This window comes from Bos grunniens, chromosome 8 (genome assembly GCF_055505025.1).
Source record: "Bos grunniens cultivar Pamir isolate PY7600 chromosome 8, Bosgru_T2T1.0, whole genome shotgun sequence".
NCBI lineage: Eukaryota > Metazoa > Chordata > Mammalia > Artiodactyla > Bovidae > Bos > Bos grunniens.
In genome coordinates, this window is record NC_141172.1 from 38,199,353 (window position 1) to 38,221,215 (window position 21,863).

Below are 21,863 nucleotides of genomic sequence, written 5' to 3' on the forward strand. Positions count from 1 at the left end.
GACATCACTAGATGGCCAACACCGAAATCAGATTGATTACATTCTTTGCAGCCAAAGATGGAGAAGCTCTATACAGTCAGCAAAAACAAGACCGGGAACCAACTGTGGCTCAGATCATGAACTCCTTATTGCCAAATTCGGACTGAAATTGAAGAAAGTGGGGAAAACCACTAAACCATTCAGGTATGACCTATATCAAATCTCTTATGATTATACAGTAGAAGTGAGAAATAGATTTAAGGGACTAGATCTGATAGACAGAGTGCCTGATGAACTATGGACAGAGGTTCATGACATTGTACAGGAGACAGGGACCAAGACCATACCCAGGAAAAAGAAATGCAGAACAGCAATATGGTCTGAGGAGGCCTTACAAGTAGCTATGAACAGAAGAGAAGCGAAAAGCAAAGGAGAAAAGGAAAGATATGCCCATTTGGATGCAGTCCAAAGAATAGCAAGAAGAGATAAGAAAGCCTTCTTCAGGGATCAATGCAAAGAAATAGAGGAAAACAACAGAATGGGAAAGACTAGAGATCTCTTCAAGAAAATTAGAGATACCAAGGGAACATTTCATGCAAATATGGGCTCAATAAAGGACAGAAATGGTATGGACCTAACAGAAGCAGAAGATATTAAGAAGAGGTGGCAAGAATACACAGAATAACTGTACAAAAAAGATCTTCATGACCCAGTTAATCACGATGCTGTGATCACTCACCTAGAGCCAGATATCCTGGAATGCAAAGTCAAGTGGGCCTTAGAAAGCATCACTATGAACAAAGCTAGTGGAGGTAATGGAATTCCAGTTGAGCTATTTCAAATCCTAAAAGATGATGCTGTGAAAGTGCTACACTCAATATGTCAGCAAATTTGGAAAACTCAGCAGTGTCCACGGGACTGGAAAAGGTCAGTTTTCATTCCAACCCCAAAGAAAGGAAATGGCAAAGAATTCTCAAATTACCACACAATTGCACTCATCTCACATGCTAGTAAAGTAATACTCAAAATTCTCCAAGCCAGGCTTCAGCAATACGTGAACCGTGAACTTCCAGATGTTCAAGCTGGTTTTAGAAAAGGCAGAAGAACCGGAGATCAAATTGCCAACATCCGTTGGATCATCAAAAATGCAAGAGAGTTCCAGAAAAACATTTCTGCTTTATTGACTATGCCAAAGCCTTTGACTGTGTGGATCACAAGAAACTATGGAAAACTCTGAAAGAGATGGGAATACCAGACGACCTGACCTGCCTCTTGAGAAACCTGTATGGAGGTCAGGAAGCAACAGTTAGAAGTGGACATGGAACAACAGACTGGTTCCAAATAGGAAAAGGAGTATGTCAAGGCTGTATATTGTCACCCTGCTTATTTAACTTATATGCAGAGTACATCATGAGAAACACTGGGCTGGAAGAAGCACAAGCTGGAATCAAGATTGCCGGGAGAAATATCAATAACCTCAGATATACAGATGACACAACTCTTATGGCAGAAAGTGAAGAAGAACTAAAGAGTTTCTTGATGAAAGTGAAAGAAGAGAGTGAAAAAGTTGCCTTAAAGCTCCACATTCAGAAAACTAAGATCATCCCATCACTTCATGGCAGATAGATGGGGAAACAGTGGAAACAGTGAGAGACTTTATTTTTTTGTGCTCCAAAATCACTGCAGATGGTGATTGCAGCCATGAAATTAAAAGATGCTTACTCCTTGGAAGGAAAGTTATGACCAACCTGCTACTGCTAAGTCACTTTAGTCATGTCTGACTCTGTGTGACCCCATAGACGGCAGCCCACCAGCCTCTCCCGTCCCTGGGATTCTCCAGGCAAGAACACTGGAGTGGGTTGCCATTTCCTTCTCCAATGCATGAAAGTGAAAAGTGAAAGTGAAGTCACTCAGTCGTATCCAACTCTTAGCGACTCCATGGACTGCAGTCTACCAGGCTCCTCCATCCATGGAATTTTCCAGGCAAGGTATAAAATAGTAAGAACTCACACAAAGGATACCACTTGAATATAAGACTGGGCATCACCCAACCACCAGTAGCACTGTGTGCAGGATGCCTCGTATACACAACAAAGAAAAAAACATACAAACCCAATCATCAGCAGACAGGATTACCACCTCACTCAGCCTTGCCCATTAGAGGAAAAACAAACAAACAAATAAAAACTCAGCACAAATCTCACAAAGCTCACACAAACCACTGGACCAACCTTAGGAGGGCAGAAACCAAAAGGAAAAAAGAATTCAACCTTCTTCAAGGAAAGAATTCGACTTTCCTTGTAGCCTGGTAAAAGGAGACCTCAAACACAATATGTTAAAAGAAAAATAATGAAAAGGCAAGAAATACTGCACAAATGAAGGAACAAACTAGAAACACAGAAGTCCAAATAAATGAAGAGGAAATAGGCAAACTACCTGAAAAAGAATTCAGAATAATGATAGCAAAAATGATCAAAAATCTTGAAAACAAAATGGAGAAAATACAAGAATCAATGAACAAAGATCTAGAAGAATTAAAAAATAAACATACAGAGGCAAACAACATAATTACTTAAATTAAAAATACTCCAGAAGGAATTAATAGCAGAATATCTGAAGCAAAGGAACAAATCAATGAGCTGGAAGTTAAAAATAACTTCTGAAGAGCAGAATAAAGTAAAAAGAATGAAAAGAACTAAGGACCATCTCAGAGACCTCTGGGACCATATCAAATGTGCCAACATTCGAATTATAGGGGTCACAGAAGAAGAGAAAAAGAAAGTGCATGAGAAAATTTTTGAAGAGATTATAGTTGAAAATTTTCACAACATGGAAAAGGAAACAGTCAATCAAGTCCAAGAGGCACAAAGAGTTCCATACAGGATAAACCCAAGGAGAAACACACCAAGACACATACTAATCAAACTAACAAAGACTAAACACAAAGAAAGAATATTAAAAGCAGCAAGGGAGAAGCAACAAGTAACATACAAGGGAAACACCATACCCTTAACAGTTGATCTTTCAGCAGAAACTGCAGGACAGAAGGGAATGGCAGGATATATTTAAAGTACTGAAAGGGGAAAATCTACAACCAAGATTACTGTACTTGGCAAGGATCTCATTCAAAATTGATGGAGAAATAAAAAGCTTTTCAGACAAACAGAAGTTAAGAGAATCAAGTACAACCAAACCAGCTTTACAACAAATGTTAAAGGGACTTACATAGTCAAGAAATACAAGAGAAGAAAAAAATCTACAAAATCAACCCAAAACAATTAAGAAAATGGCAATAGGAACATATATATCAATGACTTTAAATGTAAATGGATTAAATGCTCCAAGAGACACAGACTGGCTGCATGTACACAAAAACAAGACCATATATATGCTGTCTACAAGAAACCCACTTCAGACCTCAAGACACACATAGACTGAAAGTGAGAGGATGGAAAAGTATATTCCATGCAAATGGGAAGCAAAAGAAAACTGAAGTAGCAATCCTCATATCAGACAAAATAAACCGTAAAATAAAGATTACAAGAAATAAGGAAGGACACTACATAGTGATCAAGGGATCAATCCAAGAGGAAGACACAGCAATTGTAAATATCTATGCACCCAACATAGAAGCACCTCATACATAAAACAAATACTGCTGCTGCTGCTGCTGCTAAGTCGCTTCAGTCGTGTCCGACTCTGCAACCCCATAGACTGCAGCCCACCAGGCTTCCCCGTCCCTGGGATTCTCCAGGCAAGAACACTGGAATGGGTTGCCATTTCCTTCTCCAATGCAGGAAAGTGAAAAGTGAAAGTGAAGTTGCTCAGTCGTTCCCAACTCTTAGCGACCCCATGGACTGCAGCCTACCAGGCTCCTCCATTCATGGGATTTTCCAGGCAAGAGTACTGGAGTGGGGTGCCATTGCCTTCTTCAAAAACAAATACTAACAGACATAAAAGGAGAAATTGACAGTAATACAATAATAGTAGGAGACACCCCACTCACACCAAAGGACAGATCCCCAAAACAGGAAATTAATAAGGAAACACAATTCTTAAATGATACATTAGATGAGATGGATCTCACTGATATCTTCAGGACATTCCATCCAAATGCAGAAGAATACACCTTCTTCTCAAGTGCACATGGAACATTCTCCAGGATAGACCACATCCTGGGTCACAAATTGAACCTCAGTAAATCTGAGAAAATTGAAATCATATCAAGCATCTTCTCTGACCACAATGTTATGAGACTAGATATCAATTACAAGAAACAAACTAAGAAACACAAACTCATGGTGATTAAACAATATGCTTCCAAATAAACAACAGGTTACTGAAGAGATCAAAAGGGAAATCAAAACATTTCTAGAAACAAATGACCATGAAAACATGACAACTCAAAACCTATGTGATGCAGCAAAAGCAGTCCTAAGAGGGAAGTTTATAGCAACACAATCCTACCTCAGGAAACAAGAAAAACATCGAATAGACAACCTAACTTTACACCTAAAACAACTGGAAAAAGAAGAACAACAACAAAAAAAAGACCAAAATTAGTAAAAAGAAAGAAATCATAAAGATCCAAGCAGAAATAAATGGAAAAAAAAAAAAGAGAAAGAAACAATAGTAAAGATTAATAAAACTAAAAGCTGGTTCTTTAAGAAGGTAAACAAAATTGATAAACCTTTAGCCAGACTCATCAAGAAAAAGAGAGAAGAATCAAATCAACAAAATTAGAAATGAAAAAGGAGAGGTTACAACAGACAATGCAGAAATACAAAGGATTATAAGAGACTATTATGACAACTATATGGCAATAAAATAGATAACCTGGAACAAATGGACGGATTCTTAGAAGGGTTCAGTCTTCCAAGACTGAACGAGGGAGAAATAGAAATTATGAACAATCCAATTACAAGCACTGAAATTGAAGCTGTTATCAAAAATCTCCCAAAAAACAAAAGCCCAGGACCAGATGGCTTCACAGGAGAATTATATCAAACATTTAGAGAAGAGCTAATGCCTATCCTTCTAAAAGTCTTTCAAAAAATTGCAGAGGAAGGAACACTTCCAAATTCATTCTATGAGACCACCATCACCCTGTACCAAAACCAGACAAAGACAACATACAAAAAGAAAACTACAGGCCAATATCACTGTTGAACATAGATGCGAAAATCCTCAACAAAGTTTTAGCAAACAGAATTCATCAACACATCGAAAAGTTCATACACCATGATCAAGTTGGGTTTATTCCAGGGATGCAAGGATTCTTCAATATACACAAATCAATCTATGTGATACACCATATTAACAAATTGAAAGATAAAAACCATATGATCATCTCAATAGATGCAGAAAAAGCCTTTGACAAAATTCAGCACCCATTTATGATTAAAACTCTTCAAAAAATGGGCATAGAAGGAACCTATCTCAACATAGTAAAGGCCATATATGATAAGCCCACAGCAAACATTATTCTCAATGGTGAAAAACTGAAAGCATTCCCCCTAAGATCAAGAACAAGACAAGGGTGGCCACTTTCACCACTATAATTCAACATAGTTCTAGAAGTCCTAGCTACAGCAATCAGAAAAGAAAAGAAATAAAAGGAACCCAGATCAGAAAAGAAGCAAAGCTCTCACTGTTTGCAGATGACATGATACTGTACTTAGAAAACCCTAAAGATAGTATAAGAAAATTACTAGGGCTAATCAGTGAATTTAGCAAAGTTTCAGGATACAAAATCAATACACAGAAATCATTTGCATTTCTATATCCTAACAATGAAAAATGAGAAAGAAATTAAGGAATCAATCCCATTCACCACTGCAACACAAAGAATTAAATACCTAGGAATAAACTTACCTAACGAGACAAAAGAACTGTACACAGAAAATTATAAGACACTAATGAAAGAAATCAAAAGATGACATAAACATATGGAGAGATATTCCATGCTCCTGGGTAGGAAGAATCAGTATTGTGAAAATGACTATACTACCAAACACAACCAATATATTCAATGTGATCCCTATCAAATTACTAACAGCATTTTTCACAGAAGTAGAACAAAAAATTTCACAATTCATTTAGAAACAAAGCAGATCCTGAATAGCCAAAGCAATCTTGAGAAAGAAGAATGAGCTGGAGAAATCAACCTTCCTGATTTCAGATTATACTACAATGCTATAGTCATCCAGACAGTATGGTACTGGCACAAAAACAGAAATATAGACCAATGGAACAAGATAGAAAGCCCAGAAATAAACCCGCGCACCTACAGGTACCTTATTTTTGACAAAGGAGGCAAGAATATACAGTGGGGCAAAGACAGCCTCTTCAATAAATGGTGCTGGGAAAACTGGATAGCTACATGTAAAAGAATGAAATTAGAACACTTCCTAACACCATACACAAAGATAAACTCAAAATGGATCAAAGACCTAAATGTGAGACTAGAAACTATAAAACTCTTAGAGGAAAACATAGGCAGAACACTCAGTGACATAAATCAAAGCAAGATCCTATATGACCCACCTTCTAGAGCAATGGAAATAAAAACAAAAGTAAACAAGTGGGACCTGATTAAACTTAAAAGCTTTTGAACAGCAAAGGAAACTATAAGCAAAGTGAAAAGACAACCCTCAGAATGGGAGAAAATAAAAGCAAATGAAACAACTGACAAAGGATTAATTTTCAAAATATATTTGGAAATATAACTCAATACCAGAAAAACAAACAACCCAATCAAAATATGGGAGAAAGACCTAAACAGACATTTCTCCAAAGAAGACATACAGATGGCTAACAAACACATGAAAAGATGCTCAACATTGCTCATTATCAGAGAAATGCAAATCAAAACTACAATGAGGTATCACCTTACACCAGTCAGAATGGCCATCATCAAAAAGTCTACAAACAAATCCTGGAGAGGGTGTGGAGAAAAGGGAATGCTCTTGCACTGTTGGTGGGAATGTAAATTGATACAGCCACTATGGAAGACGGTATGGAGATTCCTTAAAAAACTAGGAATAAAACCACCATATGACCCAGCAATCCCACTCCTAGGCATATACCCTGAGGAAACCAAAATTGAAAAAGACACATGTATCCCATTGTTCACTGCAGCACTATTTACAATAGCTAGAACATGGAAGCAACCTAGATGTCCACTGACAGATGAAAGGCTAAAGAGGTTGTGGTACATATGTACAACAGAATGTTACTCAGCTATAAAAAGGAATGCATTTGAGTCAGTTCTGATGAGGTGGATGAACCAAGAACCTATTATACAAGAGTGAAGTGAGTCAGAAACAGAAAGATAAATACCATATTCTAACACATATATATGGAATCTAGAAAAATGGTACTGAAGAATTTATTTACAGGGCAGCAATGGAGAAACAGACATAGAGAACAGACTTATGGACATGGGGAGAGGGAAGGAGAGGGTGAGATGTATGGAAAGAGTAACATGGAAACTTTTACCATATGTAAAATAGAGAGCCAACGGGAATTTGCTGTATGGCTCAGAAAACTCAAACAGGGGTTCTGTATCAACCTAGAAGGGTGGGATGGGGAGGGAGATGGGAGGGAGGTTCAAAAGGAAGGGAATACATGTATGCCTATGGCTGATTCATGTTGAGGTTTCTATAAAGCAATTATCCTTCAATAAAAAATTAATTAATTAAAAAAAAGAAAGTGTGTGAATGGGTTGAATCCACAAGTTAGAAACTATACTGACTTTGATTAAAAACTAAACTCAGCCATAAAATTGTTTATAAGAGTTAAAACTAAAATACAATGACACAGAAGTTTGAAAAAAGAGGCAGAGACAAAGATACCTAGGCAGATGGTGATAAGAGAACAAGAATGGCAATATTAATAGAATGAATAGAATGTCAGGCAAAAAATCTTTAAATAAGAAAAAAGGAGTATGTTTCATATTGATAAACTTATCTAACAAAAAGTTAAAACATGTATAAAACTTTAATGTACCTTATTGTGTGGAATTAAATGTAAAGCTACATTGGAGAAGACTCTTGAGAGTCCCTTGGACTGCAAGGAGATCCAACCAGTCCATCCTAAAGGAGATCAGTCCCGGGTGCTCATTGGAAGGACTGATGCTGAAGCTGAAACTCCAATACTTTGGCCACCTCATGCGAAGAGTTGACTCATTGGAAAAGACCCTGATGCTGGGAGGGATTGGGGGCAGGAGGAGAAGGGGATGACAGAGGATGAGATGACTGGATGCCATCACCGATTTGATGGACATGAGTTTGAGTGAACTCCGGGAGTTGGTGATGGACAAGGAGGCCTGGCATGCTGTGATTCATGGGGTCGCAAACAGTTGGACATGACTGAGCGACTGAACTGAACTGAACTGAAACCTACTATCAAAATACCAATGCAAAGCATAAATTATCACAATAACACTCAGTGTGATCTTTTTAATGCACAAATAAGTGGTTTTAAATTGCCTTATAGAAGTTAAAATCCTATAAAAGTGAAGAAAATAGAATAATGAGTCCCTATATGCCCATTACCCAGTTTAAATAGCATTATTTCATCTAATCCTCAATTTTTTCTTAGTATTTTAAAGCAAATCCAAAATGTCATATTATTTCACCTATAAACACTTCAGTATGCACATTATCTGGTAACATTTTTTTATAAGCAATATAACATCACCATATCTAACAAAATCAGTAATTATTTCTTAATATCTCTGAGTTGATTCGGGCTGCAATAATAAATATACCATAGACTGGGTAGATTATAAACAACAGGAATTTAGTTCTCAAAGTTCCAAAGGCTCAGAAGTCCAAGATCATGCCACTGGCAGATTTGATGCCTGGTGAGAGTCCCTTCCTTCCTTAATGGCCAGCCTTTTCACTGTAATCTCCACAAGGCAAAGAGCAATGGGAGCTTTCTAAGACTTCTTTTGTAAAAGCACTATTCACATTAATTCAATGGTTTTTAGTAGATTCTCAAAGATGTGCAACTCTCACCATAATCCATTCTAAAATATTTTCATTACCCCTAAAGAATAAATTTTGTACCCCTTAATCACCATCTCCCAATCCTACCATCTTCTCCAGGCAACCACAAATCATTTTCAGTCCCTATAGACTTGTCTATTCTGGACATTTCATATAAATGGAATCATATAATATTTAGTTCCTTGTGACTGGCTTCTTTCACTTAGCATAATATCTTCAAGGCTCATCCGTGTTTTAGCAGATTTCCTTTGTATTGACAAACAATATTCAATGAATGGATATATTATAGTACATGTCATGAATTTTTGATAAAACTGAGCCATGTGTTTCCTAGATTTGTCCTGTAGATTCTCTGACATTTTGGATTTGGCTAATCACTTTCTCTTGGTCTCAGCTAATGTGTGTTGGGGGAGGGAGTGGTAAATCAATTATGGGGTTTGGCTAGACTAATCTATTAATTAATATTAATAGGATTAATATCATAGATAAGGATTAATATCATAGATAAGAATACTTCGGGTAATGCTAAATATTTCTCATCACATTATATCATGAGACATATAATGTCTGGTTGTTCCCTTCATAAGCCTCAAAGCAATCAAGAGGGTTTAGGTGGCAACATCCTGAGCCCTCTATTACAAAATCCCGCATTAAATTTTCATTTTATGGGACTTCTCTGGTGGTCCACTGGCTGACTCCATACTCCCAATGCAGGGGGGCCTAGCTGGATCCCTGGTCAGGGAACTAGATCCTACATGTCCACAGCTAAATATCCTGCATGCTTCAATGAAGATAGAAGATTCTGCATGCAGCCAAATAAATAAATAAAAATTTTAAATAAATTTTCATTTTATGGCTTTAACATTCACTGACAAACATGTTGCTTAGGTCCATAGGGTTACAAACTAGTGATTTTCTACTTCTATCATTCTTTCTTCATTTATTAGTTGGATTTCTTCCATAAAGAATTTTTATAAATGGCTTGGTTATTCTTAAAGTTTGAAAGGCAGAATAAATGCTGATTCTTTATTTTTATGTATCAATTTACAGATAAGTTAGTGCCCTATTAACCTTCAATGGCAATCAGTAAAGTTTATGTTTTACATTTTTATGGAATTTTATATATCTCATATGATTCAGTGAATTGCAATTATTGTTCTTTGGCTCAAGTCTAAATTTTTCCCATTAATTTTTGATAGCTTACTTGTTCTTGGGTACAATAAGATAATACAGGTTTATCTTAATATATTTCTTACCATAAACATGCAATCAGCTATTTTTCTAAGAAGACCAGTTTCTTTTTAGTTGAAAACCAACAATTTGGGAAATTAAGGGTGCTCATTGTTATTGCATCATTATTGCTTTTATGTCTTTGTAGAATTAGGAAGGCTAAGACAGAGTTAGGAAGTATGTATTGGTTTTTGAAATTAAAAACTCATAAATCATAAGCTGATACGTGCATTTCATGTATTACATGAAATAATTACATGCTTACAGAGTGTTTACTTAATTTCTCTGGTTTTATATATGTCTTTTTTCTTTTAAGTTGAAAATCTTGGTTTCCAACATTAACATAATTATTTACTTTCTTTATACTATGACAGATCTACAATAGTTTTAGACTAGCATTACCAGTATTATTTAAAACAATAAGCTACTGAACACAATTTAATATTTTTATGGGGTTTTGTTCTTAGCATATAGCCTACTAGGGCTGCAAACTCAAAATACTGCACTTTAAAGTCACTTCTAGTAATTATGTTCTTTATGTGGGCTTAGCATCAATGTGATCTACAGTTGCAGCCATTTGTTTTCAATTTTTAGGGATTTCTTTTTGTTCTTTAGTAATTCAATTTCTGTACGTAAAACGTTTACACGGTTCCAAAGTTAAAACTATAACAAAGTGACTTGACAAGAGTCTTGCATTATGCTTGCCTGTCCCCCGAAATCTTATTTCTCTACAGAGGCAACGCATTTTATTAATTTTTAATCTCTAACTGCTTTTAAAATATAAGATATACATACTTATTCTCCCCTTCCACAAAGATTGTAGCTGTTATTGTTGTTTAGTCACTAAGTCCTGCTGACTCTTTGCAACCCCACAGACTGTAGCCCTTCAGGTTCCTCTATCCATGGGATTTTCCAGGCAAGAATACTGGCATGAGTGCCATTTCCTTCTCCAGGAGATCTTCCAACCCAGGGACCCACGTCTCCTGCATTGGTAGGCAGATTCTTTATCACTACTATAAACGGTGGTCTACATCTTTATTTAAAATACATTCTAGAGATAAGTCAATATAATGCACAAAAATCCTTCTCATTTTCATTTGTACAACTGCATGGTCAAGAAAGATTTGTTTTAAAACATAAAATCATACCATGAGATTTATCTGCCTAAACCTTTTTAAAGGTTTACCACTGCACTTAGAATTAAATCTAAACTCCTGACCATAGTTTTCAAAGTCTTGACTTATCTGGACTTGCTAATAACTCCAAACTCATTTCATTCTCTGCCCAGTGTACCCCAATGTTTCTGAACCCTACCTGTATATTAGAGTCATCAAAGTTACTTTAATAAAATAGTTTCTTCAACCTCACTCCAGACCGACTACATCAGAATTTAGAATTTTTAAAGACATAGAATTGTTACGGAGAAGGCACTGGCGACCCACTCCAGTACTTTGCCTGGAAAATTCCATGGACGGAGGAGCCTGGTAGGCAGCAGTCCATGGGATCGCTAAGAGTTGGACATGACAGCAACTTCACTTTCACTTTTCACTTACATGCATAGGAGAAGGAAATGGCACCCCACTCCAGTGTTCTTGCCTGGAGAATCCCAGGGACGGGGGAGCTTGGTGGGCTGCCATCTATGGGGTCGCACAGAGTCAGACACAACCGAAGTGACTTAGCAGCAGCAGCAGCAGCAGCAGAATTGTTAAAGAATAATTCTCAAACTTTAATATTTATTAGACTCATATAACGGCTTGCAAAACACATCCCTAAGTCCCACCTCCAGAGATTTTGATTTAGCACATCTGAGCTAGGGCCTGAAATTTCGCATTTGTAAGATTTCCCAAACAATGCTAATTCTGGTAGTACCAAGGATACCTTTGAGAACCTACTCAATTTATTATCTTCTATAACTTTAACACCATTGTTCTCTTTTTAATATTAAATCACAAATTTTTGATGACATTTATTGTCAGTACTATGTAGAAGGGAAACAGGTTTACCACTCAACACTTAGTTTAATGCCTGGAGTATATCTCTTTGATAAAGAACTGTAACCTATTGAATCAAAAGGGAAGAATTTAAGTGGTCTCTGTTACAAATTAACAATTCAAGCAATCAAAAATAAGTAAGACCACTTAACAACACTCTGGGATGGCTATAATTAAAAAGACAGATGATAAGTGTTGGTATAAGATGTGCAGAAATAGGAACCCATACACACTGCCAGTGGGAATGGAAAATGGTGCAGCCACCGTGGAAGAGTCTAGCAGTTCTTCAAAACATTAAATACAGAAATATCACATGATCTGGCAATTTCACTTTCAGAATGTACCCAAGAGAAACAGAAACATATGTCCACACAAAATGTATACATGAATGCTCAGAACAGCAGTGTTCATAAGCCAAAAAGTAGAAAGAACCCCGATATCCATCAACTGATAAATGGATAAGTGAAATGTGGTATATCCATTCAATGGAATTATTTGGCCATAAAAATAAATGAAAATATATACTACAAAATATAAAAATCCTGTAAAGTTCATGCTGACTGAAGAAGTCAGCCATAAAAGACACATATTATATAATCCTATATTATACAACATACAAAGTGCCATTTATATAAAATGTCAAAATAGGCAAATCACTGACTTGATGGGCGTAAGTCTGAGTGAACTCTGGGAGTTGGTGATGGACAGGGAGGCCTGGCGTGCTGCGATTCATGGGGTCGCAAAGTATCGGACACGACTGAGCGACTGAAATGAACTGAACTGAACTGATAGAGATGGAAAGCATATTAGTGGTTGCCTACAGCAACCCCTGTAGGTCCCCAATCTGGGAGGCTTGGGGAATGATGGCCAAGAAGTATGAGATTTATTTTGGGAGTGATTAAAATAGTTTAAAATTGATTGTTGTGATGGTTGCATAACTCTGAATACACTAAAATCCCACTTTAAAGGGGTGAGTTGTAAGGCATGTGAAATATAGTTCAAAAAAGACATTATAACACAATAAATAAGAATGTAAAGTAAATGGATAACAAAATTTAAAAGATTGAATAGACAAATTTAGAACCTTTAATCTCATATACAGAAAATACAAATACTTTTCAAACATCCGTGGAATATTAACAGGAATTTATCACATAGGACACCTTATAAACACACTCATAGTCACATACACAAAGTCTAAAATTGGAAAAATAAACAAACACACATAAACAATAGAAATTATGGCAAACAATAACTTTTAGAAAGTCGTAACAGAGTATGTGGTACCAGATTTGACTTTTGACCAAAAAGTAGAAAAAATAAGAGGCAACTCTTTCAGATATCAAACAACATGGAGCATATTGCTGTGATCCTTGAGACAAGGAACATACACGAGATGTTCACTGGTTTTATTCTTTGGAATGAGGAAACGGGGGACCAGGCACGGCAGTGGTGTCAGTGAACTGATGACATCGGAGTTTCAGATTGCTGAGGAATTGGAATATTCAGCAGGTATACTAGAGAAGAAAGATATGCCTGGGGCATGAAGGAAGACAGAAATTTAAACATGACTTGGATACACAATCACAAGGAGAGACCACAAAGTCTAGCACAGATAATCTGGTGTGGGTTTGAGAGCTGACGTGCTAGGAGATATGTGGTTTCTAGTCCATTCAATGCTGAGAGACCTCATTTAGTAACTATGTTATTCAGCTTGGAACCCAGAAAGGTCATGCCTTAGAAGTAAGGAAAAGAACCTAAAATAAGATTCAGGCCCTAAGATTTACTTCAAAACAGAAATAGACCTACCCAAAATGAGAATAAAATCAACCTTGACAAGACTAAAAAGTTCTGTAAGTTAAATACCCAAAGCAACAAAATTCAACATTCTTACTGCTACTGCTAAGTCACTTCAGTCGTGTCCGACTCTGTGCAACCCCATAGACGGAAGCCCACCAGGCTCCCCCATCCCCGGGACTCTCCAGGCAAGAACACTGGAGTGGGTTGCCATTTCCTTCTCTAATGCATGAAAGTGAAAAGTGAAAGGCAAGTTGCTCAGTCGTATCCAACTCTCAGCGACCCCATGGACTACAGCCCACCAGGCTCCTCCGTCCATGGGATTCTCCAGGCAAGAGTACTGGAGTGGGGTGCCATTAAGATGATGAGATAATGTATACTATTCAACATATGTTCCACAAAGCCAGCACAGAGTTTTTTTAAATTGCTGAACATGAAAATAAGCAGGAAAATATAAATATGATTAAGAAAGAGAAATGTTAATAGAAAAAGACACTGAGATGACACAGATGTTGAAATGATCAGATAGTGGTTTCAAAGAGGCTATCATATATTTAGCTGAAGCTCCAATACTTTGGCTATCAGATGCAAAGAGCTAACTCATTGGAAAAGACTCTAATGCTGGGAAAGATTGAAGGCAAAAGGAAAAGAAGGCAGCAGAGGATGAGATGGTTAGATAGCATCACCAACTCAATGGACATGAATTTGAGCAGACTCTGGGAGATAGTGAAGGACAGGGAAGCCTGACATGCTGCAGTCCACATGGTTACAAAGAGTCGGACATGACTTAGCAACTGAACAACAACAATCATATATTCAAGAATATAATGGGAAACGTGGATATAATGAGTGAACAGATGGAGATTCTCAGAACTATGAACTATAAAAAACTAATCAAGTTGAAATTTCAAATCAGAAAAGTACAATATCTGAAAGGAAAAGTTTCCTAGATGGACATGAGAGTTTGCAGAAGAGTTAACAACCATGAAGATAAATCAATGGAAATTTCCCCACTTGAAGAAAGCAGAAAGACTAAAAAAAAATAGTAGAGCCTCAGTTACATGTAGGACAATGTTTAGCAGAGTAAATATACATAAAATTAAAGTACCAGAGGGATTAAGAAAAATTGGGACAGAAAAAAATATGTAAAGTAATAACAGTGGTTATTTTCCAAATTCAATGAAAAACATCGGCTTATACAACTGAGAACAGCAGTAAATTCAAACAGGATTAAATATAAAACAAAAACTCTGTGGCATATCTAAATCAAACACTGAAAATTAAAATAAACATATTAACAGAAAAATAAGACATATTTGCATGCAGAGAAGCAATGATACAAATAATGGGCGACTTCTCATCAGAAAGAAAGCAAGCTAGAAAACAGTGTGATAACATTTTGTAAGTGCTGCAGGAAAAAAAAACCACTCTCAGTACATTTTATATCTAGTGAAATAGGCTTTGAAATTGAGGATGAAATAAAACTATTTTCAGAGAAGAAAAGCTTAAAAATCCCATTATCAAAGAACCGGCATAACAAGAGTTGCTAGAAGTTTTTCAGACCAGAAGAAGATGGTATCAGATGGAAGTATGGATCAATAGGAGGAATGAACAGTGCCTGAAATGGTAAATATGTAGAAACATAAAACAGGTGAATTTTTTTCTCCTTTTAATTTTTGTGAAAGAAAATTGACACTTTAAAGGAAAAACGATGTTATTGCAGAAATTATTAAGTATATGTAAAAAGAACAATAACAATAGGTCAAAGGATGGAGAAATTATTGTTCTAAGAGTCTTGCTTTTTATGTGAAGTAGTACTATATTATTTTTAAGTAGACTTATAAATTAAGAATACATATTTTAATGACTAGTTCAGTCGCTCAGTTGTGTCCAGCTCTTTGTGACCCCATGAACTACAGCACGCCAGGCCTCCCTGTTCAACACCAACTCCCGGAGTCTACACAAACCTATGTCTATTGTGTTGGTGATGCCATCCAACCATCTCATCCTCTGTCATCCCCTTCTTCTCTTGCCCTCAATCTTTGCCAGCTTCAGGGTCTTTTCAAATGAGTCAGCTCTTCGCATCAGGTGGCCAAAGTATTGGAGTTTCAGCTTCAACATCAGTCCTTCCAGTGAACATCCAGGACTAATCTCCTTTAGGATAGACTGGTTGGATCTCCTTGCAGTCCAAGGGGCTCTCAAGAGTCTTCTCCAACACCACAGTTCAAAGCATCAATTCTTCAGCACTCAGCTTTCTCTATAGTCCAACTCTCACATCCATACATAACCACAGGAAAAACCATAGCTTTGACTAGATGGACCTTTGTTGGCAAAGTAATGTCTCTGCTTTTGAATATGCTGGTTGGTCATAACTTTCCTTCCAAGGAGTAAGCGTCTTTTAATTTCATGGCTGCAATCACCATCTGCAGTGATTTTGGAGCCCCCAAAAATAAAGTCTGCCACTGTTTCCCCATCTATTTGCCATGAAGTGATGGGACCGGATGCCATGATCTTAGTTTTCTGAATGTTGAGCTTTAAGCCAACTTTTTCACTCTCCTCTTTCACTTTCATCAAGAGGCTCTTTAGTTCTTCACTTTCTGCCATAAGAGTGATATCATCTGCATATCTGAGGTTATTGATATTTCTCCCAGCAATCTTGATTCCAGCTTGTGCTTCATCCAGCCCAGTGTTTTTCATGACGTACTCTGCATATAAGTTAAATAAGCAGGGTGATAATATACAGCTTTGACTTACTCCTTTTCCTATTTGGAACTAGTCTGTTGTTCCATGTCCAGTTCTAATTGTGGCTTCCTGACTTGCATACAGGTTTCTCAAGAGGCAGGTCAGGTGGTCTGGTATTCCCATCTCTTTCAGAATTTTCCACAGTTTGTTGTGATCCACACAGTCAAAGGCTTTGGCATAGTCAATAAAGCAGAAATAGATGTTTTTCTGGAACTCTCTTGCTTTTTCAGTGATCCAGCGGATATTGGCAATTTGATCTCTGGTTCTTCTGCCTTTTCTAAAACCAGCTTGAACATCTGGAAGTTCACGGTTCACGTATTGCTAAAACCTGGCTTGGAGAATTTTAAGCATTACTTTACTTGTGTGTGAGATGAGTGCAATTGTGTGATAGTTTGAGCATTCTTTGGCATTGCCTTTCTTTGGGATTGGAATGACTACAGCAAACATTTAAAGAATGATATACAGAGACATAGGTATAAAGCCAATTGTGGCATTAAAATAGAAACATTTAAAAATAGATTTCTTTGTAAAACTAAATAAGTATCTATCCAGTTTAGCTCCTAGCTATATATTCAAGAGGAATGAAAGCATGTCTACCAAAAGACTTGCAGAAAATGCTAATAGCAGCTTAAATGAAAATAACTAAAGACTAAAAATAATTAAAATGATCATCAACAATTATAGCATATTTATATAATAGGATACTACTCATTATTAAAAAAAAATAAACCACTGATACATACAACAACATGACTGAATCCAAAAAACCTTTATGTTGAACAATAAAAGCTGGACATTAAACATAAAATTACTCCTATAAAGTTCAAGTGACAGAAATCAGAACGGAGGGATGAAGTTTAACTGGAACATAATGGAATGATTCTAGGATGAAGGAAATGTTCTGTATCTTGATTGGAGTGTCAGTTTATAACTGTATCTAATTATAAAACTCAACTAATTGCAAACTTAACACCTGGGTGTTTCACTGTTTATACATTTTACCTGCCTGAGTGAAAAAATATTTTTAAAAATTCACAAAATTAAATTAATCCAGTATATAAACAAGCTAAAAAAAAAAAAAAGCACATGATCATATCAATTAATGCACAAAAGAACACTTTTTGGAATCCAAAATTCATTAAATTAAAAACAAACAAACCACAACAAAAACAACAAAACAAAAATGCCACAACAAAGTAGAACTAGGGAAACTTCCTCAACTTGATAAGCAACATCTTTAAAGAATCTGTATCTAACATCTACTTAGTGATGAGAAACTATTAATATATTCTTTTCCCCAAAGCTTAAGAACAAGGCAAGGATGTCCTCTACAATCAATCCTATTCAAGGTAGTCCTGGAAGTCCTAGCTATTGGGATAAGACAAGAAAAGGAAATAAAAGTATACACACCAGCAGGGAAGCAGGGGGAGGCTGTCTCTGTTGGCAGATGGCATAATTGTCTGTGTAGAAAATCAGAAAGAATCAACAAAAACAACAAAACTCCTGGAACAAACAACTATTATAGTGCTATAATCAATTCTGCAGGCTACAAAGGTAATGTAAAAAATTCAATTTATTTCTATATCTAGCAGTGAAAAGTATTAATAAATTTAAAATTTCTAATTTACTTGAAATTTGGGAAATGAATGAAATAGGGGAAGGGGATCAGGAGCTACAAACTTCCAATCATAAAATAAATATGCACAGGGATGTAATATACAGTATGGGGACTTTGGTTGAAACTGAGAAGATACTGCAGGGCCTTCCCAGGGATAGATCCCCTGTGTCAATCTGCCTCTTGTATGTAGAAAAGCTTTAGCCTCCTAAGCCTTTCCCAAGTTCCAAAGAGCAAATTTAACCAAAGAAGTGTGAAAATGTAGAAACAAATGAAAACGGCTAAGCAAGACAAAATAATATTAACAGGTTAGCAATAAAACAAAGTCCAAAACCTTAATTCCTCTCCAAGGACTATAGATAATATCCTGAGCTACACCCTTGAGTTATTTTGCATATATAAAATCCCCACCAGGTGAAAGGAGTTAACTGTTGACCATTACTACATAGACCACAGATAGTTGGAGCCAGAAAACTGATAACTGAGATTCCCAATATACCACCCTGTGACCTCACTACCAACCAATCAGAAGGATGTACCTGAGCTGTTCACACACCCTGATCCTTTCCCTCACATTGCCTTTAAAAAGCCCCTTCCTGAATGCATCAAAGAGTCTTTTAAGCAGAGTAGCCCATCCTCTTTGCTTGGCTTTGCAATAAATGCCATACTTCCCTTTATCACAACACAGTGTTAGTAGATTGGCTTTACTGAGCATTAGTTCTATAACTTAGTCAATAATATTTACTGCAAATTTGGAAGTTGCTAATAAAGTAAATCTCATCATAAGAAGGAAAAAAAAATCTTGAATCAGATGCTGTACAGCCCCTAAATCTAAGGTCTTACTGACTCTCTAAACCTCTGTTTCCTCATGTGTAAAATATAAATAATAAAACTGATCTTTAAGGACTGTTGTGTGGATAGTATGAGGCACTAGATATGAAGATATTTAGCAGGAAGTCTCTTATTCCACAATTATTTACTGAGGAACTTTCCAGTCTCAAGGAATGTAGCAAGATGAACAAGTTCCTACCCTTTTGGAGAAAGACAGTAATCACATAAACAAGTGAACACCTAAAGAGTACTAAGTATAATGAAGAAAACCAAGTCAAGTGTGATGGAGGTGAGGTTCACCTTCAGATGGGAGTGTGGTCAGCTGATGGGCTCCAGCTGTGGAGCCCTTAGGACCTGCCTCAGCTGCAGAGGGATGCCTCCCAGTGTTCCTGGGACAGCCTCCACATAGGGCAAAGCAAGATGAGCTGTAAAAGCCTTGCTATTTTGGCCCCCAGGCCATCTCTGGTAAGCAATACTGGTTCCCAAGCTCCCCAAATCACAGTTCAATTTCTTCCCTTAACCCTGCTTCCACCCTCTTCTCTGCGCTGGCATTGATCCCTCTTAGACATCTTGCATCCCAAACTCCATGTCTATGTCTGCTTCTTTCCAGAGAATTCAACCTGATAACAGAATAGGAAGAAACAGAGCACTTGTGAGTTTGAGTAGGGGGTCAGAGGAAGACTCTTGGTGTATATGACATCTGAGCAGAGCCCAGAATGAAGTAAGGGCAGGAACAATGAGACCATCTGGGAAAGACTGGTCCACAGTGCAGCCACATGTGCAAAGAAAAAGAAGAGGCATGAGCAGGATGGTCAGAGTAGAGTGGGTGGGATGAGAGTAGTAGATGAAGTAAAAAAAAGGACAGAGGCCAAGATGACATGGGCTATTGAATCATAAAAAATACTGGCTTTTATTCTTAGTGAAATGGGAAGCTATGTAAGTTTAGAATTGCCAAATCACATGATATGCCCCCATGTTTTAAATGAGGCACTCTGATTGTTGTGTGGGCAATGGATTGGGAGAATGGGCATCAGGGGCGCAGAAGAAGCAAGAAGACAACTTAGGAGAGTATTACATGACTGTATCATATAGCCATGTACAGGGGCTTCCCAGGTGGTACAGTGGTAAAGAATCTGCCTGCCAATGCAGGAGATGTAAGAAAGGCAGGTTCAATCCCTGGGTCAGGAAGATCCCCTGGAGTAGGAAATGGCAACCTGCTCCAGTATCCTTACCTGGGAAATCCCATGGACAGAGGAGGGGTCACAAAGGGTCAGATGCGACTGAGCACACACACACACACACACACACACACCTGTTAGGAAGTAGAAGTCATCACGGTAATACAGTAGTAATATAGTAATTACAATAGTAGTTGTGGCCACAATGGTTGGTAGGGAGTTTCCTTAATTCCACAGCACTGGGTTGCCATGTGGTATCTGCATGCTGTTCATCTGCACATGGCTCATCTACATAAGGTCTCCCATGCAGTGAATGTGTCAGACCAGACCTTTAGTGATCTTAGCCCCACACATAGCTACTCCCATCTCTCTAGGAAATGTGTTGCCATTTCCTAGTCCAGGGGATCTTCCTGACCCAGGGATCAAACCCACATCTCTTGCATCTTCTGCATCTCCTGCATTGGCAGACAGATGCTTTACCACTGTGACATCTGCGAAGCCCATTTACATTACTATATGAGTATGTTAAATGTGAATACATAATAAAATGTTGATTCACTCAAAATCAAAAAAGACTTGCTATAAAACTACAGTAATCAAGACAGTGCAGTATTAGTGAAAAAACAGACAAATATATCAATGAAATAGGATACAAAACCCAGAAATAGATCCACAAAAATAAAGTCAACTAATTTTTGACAAAGGAGTGAGGCAATACAATGAAGAAAAGACAGTCATTTCAACAAATGGTGCTTGGAACGATGTAACATCCACATGCAGAAAGATGAATCTAGACACAGACTTATACCCTTAACAAAAATTAACTCAAAATATATCACAGACCTAAACATAAATATGCAAAACTATATAACTCCTAGAAGATAACTTACGAGAAAACGAGGATGAATTTGGATGACACAAAATGTACAGTTCATGAAAGAAATAATTGATAAGCTGGTCTTCATTAAGTTAAAGACTTCTGCCATGTGAAAGACACTGTCAAGAGAATGAGTTGTCATGCCACATTGGGAAAATATATTTGCAAAAGGCATAATTGATAAAGGCCAGTTATCCAAAATATACAAGGAACTCTTAAATGCAACAGTGTGAACACAGCCTGATTAATAATAGGCAAAAGATCTTCACACATGTCTCACCAAAAAATATATATGGATGGCAAAAATGCATGTGCTCAACATTACTTGTCATTAGAGAATACCAAGTTTAAATAATAATGAGGTAGACTACACCTATTAGAATGGCTAAAATCCAAAAACAAACAAACAAAAACTGGCAATAGCAAATGCTAATGAGGATGTAAAAGGTAACAGGAACATTTATTCAAAATTATATTTTGGAAGACAGTTTGGCATTATCTTACAAAGGTAAACATAGCTTTATCATAAAATCCAGCAATCATGCTCCAAATTAATTACACAATTGACTTGAAAACTTATGTTCACACAAAACCTGCATATAAATATGT

General features: G+C 37.0%; 1 protein-coding gene across 3 annotated transcripts in view; it reads right to left on the reverse strand.

Annotated features, from left to right (window-relative positions):
• Positions 1–21,863, reverse strand: part of RCL1 (RNA terminal phosphate cyclase like 1) — a 185,552-nt gene that overhangs the window by 39,501 nt on the left and 124,188 nt on the right. Inside the window, exon 9 of one of the 3 annotated variants that reach the window (XM_086415249.1) lies at positions 17,991–18,213. The exons of the other annotated variants lie outside the window; for them this stretch is intronic. Coding sequence (XP_086271375.1) covers positions 18,006–18,213 — 208 coding nt within the window. The 3' untranslated portion in view covers positions 17,991–18,005. Of the gene's footprint in view, positions 1–17,990; positions 18,214–21,863 lie in introns of those variants that run through there. 3 annotated transcript variants of the gene reach the window in all.